This window comes from Suncus etruscus, chromosome 14, assembly GCF_024139225.1.
Source record: "Suncus etruscus isolate mSunEtr1 chromosome 14, mSunEtr1.pri.cur, whole genome shotgun sequence".
NCBI classification, from domain to species: Eukaryota; Metazoa; Chordata; class Mammalia; order Eulipotyphla; family Soricidae; genus Suncus; species Suncus etruscus.
The window spans coordinates 83,333,992-83,342,769 of NC_064861.1; the positions used below are offsets into that span (position 1 = coordinate 83,333,992).

Consider the following 8,778-nt stretch of genomic DNA (forward strand, 5'->3'; position numbering starts at 1 on the left):
TTAGCCTCAGGAAACAGATAGCAAAGAATACACATTTCCCATAACACTAGTAACACAATTCAAATAGATCGAGGCTGCCCTAGATGAGGCATGTCCACCAGGCCTGGACGTGGGAAAGCCAACACAGATAAGTGTATCTGAGGGCACCAATGGCATCTATCAGTATCAATTTCTGTGCCTCCTTGTGCCTCTTTCTTCTGGGACGGTTGGTAGGCTCTATTATCCCCATGTCAGCCTGACCTCTGGCAATGCCTCCTGTTCTTCCTTCTGATGGTAGCTCCTAAGCTAGCAGGAGAGTCCTAGACGTGGAAAAAAATTTTTTTTTGTTTTTGTGGCCACACCTGGCTGTGCTCAGGGCTTAGCCCTGACTCTGTACTCAGAAATTACTCCTGGAGAGGCTGGGGAGAACCTCTGGGATGTCAGGGATTGAACCTAGGTGGGCTACATGCAAGAAAAACACCCTAACTGCTGTGAGGATAATTCCAGATGTGGAAAATTTGAACCTTCACTAGAATGTGGTACAAAAGCAGGCCTGGATGAACAAGTACTTCCAATTGTTATTTTATTTGATTTGCACCAAAACACATTTTGAGAACAGGTTACAGGGAAGACTCCAATCATTTTGATTTGAAAGAGGCAGACAAACACATTGCTAAGACACCTTTGGATATGTGATTGGTGGCTTAGGTGCATGTCCTGGGGGATGTCCCTTCTCTGGTTTCCCCAGGTTTGGCTCAGACCTGGACATAGGACAATAAGACATCCCCCATGATCTCCAGCATGTTGATCAAGTTGAGGCTCGAAATCCGATTTTGGAAGTCAAACATGTACTGGCCATTGCTAAACACCTGGAAGCCACTGGAGCTGGTGTGGATGGACAGCTGCAGGAGAAGGGCAACATGAAAATGGGTGGGGGGAGGCACACATGGGATATACAGAGACGGGGGAGAAGAGCAGGACTCACATCAAAGGACTTTCCTGGACCAAAAGGATTGAAAGAGGTGTCTTTCTCTTCAGCTCCCCATTTGCCATTCAGGAAGCTGTTTCGCACCACAACACCCTCTTGGATATGGGGGCTGATGTGTAAGGCTATGTCCCCTGTGGCTCCCAACCTAAAATTGATGGCAAATCTGGAGGCAGAGAGGAAGGTGGGGGTCAGAAGCTAGGAGGTCAGCACATGCTTCCCAAGTAAGGAGGAACCAAGGGATTGGACTCTGGGGTTGAGGGTTGTGGACTCTCAACTCCACAAAACACTGTACCTGTCAGCTGAGAGATTTATAAAGCCCTTGATGACGAAGGTTCTGTTTGGGGTCAGGCCCCCCTGAAGATTCACCACAAATGGCACAGGCTGTGGGGGAGAACATGCGGTTCCATCATGTCTGAATCAAAGACAGCATAGTGGGGTACCCGCAGTTTTTTGGAGATCCCTTAACCTCCCACCTTCTCTCCCTTCTGCCTCTCCCCCTCAGTCCACACTATGTCCTCCCCTCTCAGAGCACCCCCAACTGGGACTCTCCACCCTCAATTAGTTTCTCCCTAACACTGGAACACCCCTCACACAGTCTGGCCCCTGGGGTCTGTTTTACCGGGTTGTAGACTGGGGATCCCTCCGTGTACTGTTCAAGGAAAGGAGAGACAATAGTATTGTCAGCAAATGTCTATACCAAAACTCTACAGGCCAGCATTTCTCAGGGTGCTGGTGAGCACCACTTAGAGCTGGTCATGGAGCCCCACATTGCCACTCCAGTCCCATAGGGTCCATGACTCTTCACTTACGAGCTGAATATCAGAAATCAAATTGCTTCTTACATCACCCTACAAGAGAAACAGAAAAGACAGAAATCATGAGGGGATTCAGAGTCCTCAGGCTTTGAACCCAACATCAAAGACAAATATAACATCCACATCAAAAACTTATAGGATTCAAGGGGATATCTATGTGCATTGCTGACACAGAGAACAAATAATGTCATGAAAGACACCCAAAATTTGTATCTGATGACATGGGTGCCATCGGTACAGAACCAACTCTACTGTTTCATGTTCTCAACTGTAGCTCATTACCCAAGAACGAGACACACTAGGGAGCTCCAATGAGAAAATAGTAACCAATAGGAAATCTGTTTTTTTTTTCTTTTGGGGCCAACCCTGGACTTGCACTGGGACCACTTCTGATTATGCTATGCTAGATTGGATCACAAAGAACCCCCTCTCCTTCCATATGCATCCCCACTTTGAACTCCCTACTCACCACCTCTCTAACCTCCAATTTTCTCTCAAGTTACGTTACCAACTACTGTGCACCTGGGAATTCTTGGAACCCATCAATCCCTTTTGACAACCACAGCCAATCAGCTGCCTTCTCTGGAACTCTAATTCTGGAGCTCAGCCTTTCCCCCATTTCTTTCTCTCTCCACTTGTCTCTGTCTCTCTACTCTGTCTGTCTTTCTCAGCTTACCTGCTCCATCACCCCTTATCCATGCCTCCAATCCTCCTAATGCTCTTCCTCCTTTTCTCTTTCCATCTTTTTGTTTTTAATTTTGTGGTAGGGGCAGAAGGCTTTAGAGGGACTGATTCAGGGATCCATGGTCCCTTCTCAGTAAATCAACCAATAAAAGGAAAGACAGGTTATAGCCAATGAGAGAAAGTGCCCACCTGGACAGGGCCAGAACTGCAGTTAATGAAGTTGATAGATTGAAAAACCAGGTCCCCCTGTACATGCAGGTGGTTGACGTCCTGGAAGGGCATTCGGTGCACAAACTCATAGAAAGGATTTCCATTCACTTTCACCTAGAGGGCAAAGGTAAAATCATGGAGGGGATGGGATCTTGGAAAAGAAGAAATAGAAAAAATGTATAGGAAACATTAGCAGGCAAGATTATGAGGGAAGCTATGCTGGAGACACAAAGTCAGGGCCTTGAATCTACAGAGTTAACTAAAGTCCATTCGATGTCAAGTTCCTAGGTTGCTGAGGAGGTGACTGAACACAGTTAGGTATAAATCAAGAAGAATCCCAGTCTGAATTTTCAGGGCTAGGTCCCCTTGTTTTGAGGGGTGAGGGAGAGGATCCCACAGCCCAGTGTTCAGAAATTATTTCTGACCCTGTACTCAAGGACAGTATGTGCTGCTGGGATTCCCACTGCCACACGCTGGTGCTTTCCTCTGTACACTGTCTCCAGTCTTGGGGTCTAGTTCTAACATAGACTCTGTGACTCGGGATGCTTCTCATACTCTAAGATTCTCCTATGGAAAATGAAGAAGAGGGCTACCAGGGACAAGGGAGGAGTGTGGTTCAGCACTAGAATGCATGCTTTGAATATAAAATCTTTTTTTTTTTTTTTTTTTTTTTTTTTTTTTTTTGGGCCACACCCGGCATTGCTCAGGGGTTACTCCTGGCTGTCTGCTCAGAAATAGCTCCTGGCAGGCACGGGGGACCATATGGGACACCGGGATTCGAACCAACCACCTTTGGTCCTGGATCGGCTGCTTGCAAGGCAAACGCCACTGTGCTATCTCTCCGGGCCCTGAATATAAAATCTTGGCTTGGATCTCCATTCCCACCCCGAAAAATGACTACCATTTGGGTCTAGTTCAACCATGGCACACCCAAAAATCCGAGTTCCAAATGGTCAGGAGAAAACAATGTAACCAAGTGAGGATGAGTGATAATTCCATGGCCAGAGCTCATGCTGTGTTTGTAAGTGTCCTGAGTTTGATCTTCTGAACCAGATGGTCCCCCAATACCACAAAGAGGATGAGTCTCCAAAAACAATGACATAATATGAATGTTAACAACAAACGAAACTGAGGGACTGAAGAATAGGGGCTGCTTAGGGAAGCCAGCCCAGCTCTGACCTTATAGTGCTCCTGCATGACCATCACCAGCAGCTCGAAGCGCTCCCCCTCTTTGAAGGGAAAGCTGTTTTTCATCTGCTCTTTGCCCCACTGGCCCGACTGCTGTGAGTTGAAGGCAACCTTATCCTCACTGTCAAAGTGAGGGTTGATGTGAAAGGCGATGTCGGCTTCTGGTTCAGGTCCCAACGCAAAGTTCACCAAAAACCTAGGGAGGAGAGGAGGACCAATTCCCCAGTCAGTAAGACATGGTTACAACCCTGGACCAGAGTTTCAAGGGGCCATCTTGGACCCACTGGATGGCTTAGGTGATGGAGGTGAATTAATCAAACGCAGTGGGTGGGACAGCACTCTCATCCCCGGCAGGCAGAGGGCCAGATTCCCATGGCCCTTCTTAGTCCTTGAATCTCTGACACCACAAACCCTAACTCATGAGCCTCAGGCACACCCATGGCCCATGCACTTTCTCAGAGCTCACAGATCTCATACCTTAGGACTTCTTGATTCCACCTGGCCACGGCCCGCTACTGTATGCAAAGAGGATGGAGGACTGACAAAATCAGAGCAACTTTTCCTCATTAGAGAACTCTGAGGTCTTCGTGAGTAGTTACTCCAACCCTTGGTCTTTGCACCAACATTTTCTAGTCCCTAAAATCCGCCATAAGATGTGGCTCAACACCTCCCTCTCTGGCTAACCGAATCATTTCCTTTGTCGGGGAAGGATCCCTCAGGAATTTTGGGGCTGAGGAGGAGTCTCACCAAAGTGAAGAATCCCTCACCTCTTCGTGTCCTTGTTGGGCACACCTTCGATGTAGATGGCCATCCCCACTTTCAGGCCTCCTGGGATGGTCTTGTTGAAGGGCAATGCCTGTGGGAGAATCTGGGTCAGGGCCTTCAAGCACAGGACAGCCCATCCCCTCATGGGTGTTAATATGTGTATTCAAGGGAATTACTATCAATGTATTTTTAAGGAGTAATGGCTCCCTCCATCATGGCAATTGGTAACCTTGATCCCAAATTCCTCTTTTCCTAACTTCTTCTTGTAGTATGTAAAAGTCCACCTGGATGATGAGACCTAGCCTCACCTGGGTTGGGTGGGCTCTATTGAATAAAGAAGAAAAGACTCTGCCTTGGGGGACACAAGCAAGAGGAACAGTGACAATGTCAGAAAGGGGGCCGGAGAAATAGCATGGAGGTAAGGTGTTTGCCTTGCATGCAGAAGGTCCATGGTTCTAATCCAGGCATCACATATGCCCCCCTAAGCCTGCCAGGAGTGATTTCAGAGCATACAGTCAGGAGTAACCACTGAGTGCTGCCAGGTGTGAGCCAAAACCAAAAAAAAAAAAAAAAAAAAAACCAAAAAAAAAACAAAAACAAAAAAACAAACAAACAACAACAACAGCAATGAGCAAAGAGATCTACAAAGTACATCTCTTTATTTTGGATGATCTTGGCATACTCAATAGTGTAACTGCAGGAGGTAGTACCCAGAGTGGAAAGGAAACTCAAATGGTATATTTTCACAAACAAAAAACAAAAGGAAAAAATTCAGAGAGCCTGAAGAGAAACCACATGAAGCTGCTGAGTAAAGGGTGCAGATAAAGACTACATGGCTCTTTTTGACTCTGTTGAAACTTTGCCTGCTTGTGAATTATTTCTCCACTATACTCTTCTTCATTAGACTGTCTTGCTGAAGGACTAGATATACCAGGTCTAAGGCAGCCTCACTGAACACGTAGACTTTATGCTTTTTATTTTACGGTTTAATTCAAGAGCATTTGGATTGGGCCAGGCTCCTGGACTAGGACACTCCCACCTGTATTGGAAAATTGCCTTAAGTATAAAAAGGTAGAACCTGGGGCGGGGAGAGGGGTTCTTGTTAGTACAGAGCAGAGCCTGTCAGCCAGAAGATACCAAAGGTCCAGGCCCCCTCCAGCCCACCCCCCTGATAGTGCCTGATGGTCAGCATCAGCAAAATGCAATTTGCTCTGACTTTCCCTCCTTCTCTCTCTCCAATCCCAGCTCTAGGCCTCCTTCTTCTACTCTCTAGCCAGTGATCTCTCTCTTCTCTCTCTTATCATTCATTTCTCTCTTCTCCCCCTTCTCTCTGTCATCTCTTTCCTCTCTCTCTCTGTCTCTCTTTGTCTCTCTGTCTCTCTCTCTCTCCCTCCCTCCCCCCCCTTAAATACCCCTAGACAGCTTCAGGAGAGATATAGCAATAAAGGGTCTTTCTACTTCTCTTGTCCTCTCTGTCTCTCACTTCTTAGGCTAAGCTGTGGGTCACTACATTGGCGAGCACCTGAAAATCACTTCTGAAGGAGAAGGGACCCCATGGGTGAGGAGTCAGAAGGAACAAGGAGTTCAGCATTATGAAGGAGGTTTTAGTAGGGACTACATCAAGTTCCAGTGCCCTTCATTTAGGGACACCACCATGTTTCAGGCTGGGGACCAGGTGAGTGGGGGTGTTCAGGATGAGCCCAGGTCACGGCCTGGGTCTGTAGCTTACTGGGTTGTAGTTGGGAAGGTAGCCGGGTGCAGGAACAAAAGTCATCTTCAGTGGCTGAGCAGGCAACTTTTCCTACGTGCAGCACTACAGGAGTGAAGATGGAGTACATGGCAGCTGGGCTGACTCTTATACGCTTCAGGGACCCATTTCTCAGAAATGAGTCTTTCTCAGAAAGTCCCACCTTCTATGCCCCCTCTTTCACCCCCCAAGACCTTTCTGGGTAAAGGTCACCCCCCCCAGAAATGTTTCCTTATTGCCTAGTTTTCTACCATTTCCTTTTGTTACAACAGAATCCAAAGCCTTCTCTTTCGCGGGGGTGGGGGGGTGGGGGGGGAGGTTGGGGGGGGCAAGTGTTGCAGGCAGACAGAGGGTCCCTGCTAGTGAACTTCTCTGAAATTGTCTAATCACCAGTCCTGAAACAGCCCAAAGTTGCAACAGGAAACTCTTGGGACATGGAGAAAATGAATCACCATCAAGGTGCCAAAATCAAGACACCACCACCCAGAGAATGGTGGACTTCTAAGAAAAGGAGAAGCTTTAAGAGACTCGAAAGGTAAAGATAAGATTAATAAAAAGACCTTCAAGACAAAAGAAAAAAAAAGGCCAAGAGTCTTCCCCTAGGTCACTTCTGAGGTTACAGGGAAACTCTACTTGGGGTAGTTTGAGAAAAGCCAGATGATAAACCCAAACTTATCAACCCCTGAGTATGTTTAGCACCTTGGAGAATCAGCAGCAGAGGACACAAGGACACAGAACTCTTGGCCTTGATCCACTGGAGAAATCTGTGCCCTCTAAACTTGCATCTATCTCCTTGTCCCTGTGCCCCATAGCTTCCTCTGAATAGAGATGTTGCAGTCCATTATTCCCCTCCTCTTGAAATTCCTTCCAAGGTGACATTCCTAAAATAAAAAAAAAATGGAAAGACACTGGAATGAACTTTCCTTGTCCTGTAAAGAGCAATCCTTGCTCCAGCCTGAGTCCACAGTTCCCAAGAACTCACTTGGTGGAAGCAGCCCCGTAATGATCAAGTGGATTATCACAATAGCTCAATGACTGCCAGGTGAAGCTCATGGGACATTGACATCTATGCTGAGTAGATGCCCATATATGAATTTTACAAATTTAACAGTGTGGTTCATTTGTTTGATTTTTTTTGTTTGTTTTCTTATTTTATTTTTTAGCCACACCCTGTGGTGCTGGGGCTACTCCTGGCTCTGCACTCAGAAATCACTCCTAGCCTCTGGGGACCATGTGGATCCCATGGATCGAATTGGCCATGTACAAGACAAACACCCTACCACTCTAGTATTGCTCCGTAAACAGTCTGTGTTTTGGGAGGAACACATCCTGCTGTGCTCAAGATTTACTCCTGGTTCAGTGCTTATTTTGCATTGTTTGTGGGATCATAAAGGAAGCTGAGGATTGAAGTCACATAACTTACAATCAAAACAAATTCCCAACAGGCTATACTATCAGTGGTGTTCCAGTCTTTTTTTTTTTAATCCTTTACATTTTGTTTTAGGATTTACAATACTATTCATCATAGTTTCCATGCATACATCATGGCAGTACCACAGCCATCACCAGATATCCTGCTCCCTTCTACAAGAAGCCTAAGAACTCCCTCACTCCCCTTTTTGTTTTTTTTATTTGGGGCGGGGCACACCCAGCAGTATTCAGGGGTTACTCCTGGCTCTATATTCAGAAATAACTTCTGAAGGCTCAAGGGACCATATGGAATGCTGGGGATCAAACCTGAGGATGGCAGCTTGCAAGGCATATGCTCTACCTGCTGTGCTATCACTCTCTCCCTCCCTCCCTCCCTCCACTTGTCACTTAGCTCTATAGACAAAATCTTCCATTTCGTAACTTTGACCATTTGTTCTTCTCTGACATGGTTCTTTTTGATTTTACATATGAGCTATCTCTCTCTTTCGTTTCATTTTGAAATGATGATACTTACACTTAGATGACACATAGAACTCCTTTCCTAAAATTCCACAAAATTGTAAGCTCTTAAAGTAGAATTTTTTAAATAACCTTTAGTTTATGAGGTTTATAATTTCTAAAATAAATATTAGAAATATTTCTGCAATACAGTTTAAATAGTAATTAGTAATTAATAATTTTGTTAATATAGCTTAAAATGCATGTAAAATAGGAAAATCCTCAAAGGGTCAATTTTAGTAAGAGTGAAGAAAATGAAGAAAATATTAAGGCAAAAATCTGAATAGGCTTATTAAAGTATGAAAGTGTGTTCGAAACCAAGTTTATATTAGGAAATATTATAGCTAATGGCTGATCTATAAGCTAAAAAGTCAAAGATTACCCAAGAAAAGCCAATGGATGTTTAAAAAAACACACCAGTAATGCATGAAACATTCACTGCAAGTAAAATGTTAATTTTTTGTTGTTTGTTT

General features: G+C 45.4%; 1 protein-coding gene across 1 annotated transcript; it reads right to left on the reverse strand.

Moving 5' to 3' along the window:
* Window positions 1–734: 734 nt before the first annotated feature.
* Window positions 735–6,403, reverse strand: LOC126028513 (galectin-4-like). Its single transcript, XM_049787478.1, has 9 exons — window positions 6,359–6,403; window positions 4,632–4,720; window positions 3,856–4,060; window positions 2,656–2,790; window positions 1,777–1,815; window positions 1,587–1,616; window positions 1,260–1,348; window positions 965–1,130; window positions 735–881 (listed from the first exon to the last, which is right to left on the reverse strand). The coding sequence occupies exons 1-9, from the start codon at window positions 6,401–6,403 to the stop codon at window positions 735–737; spliced, it is 945 nt and encodes a 314-aa protein (XP_049643435.1).
* Window positions 6,404–8,778: the final 2,375 nt, after the last annotated feature.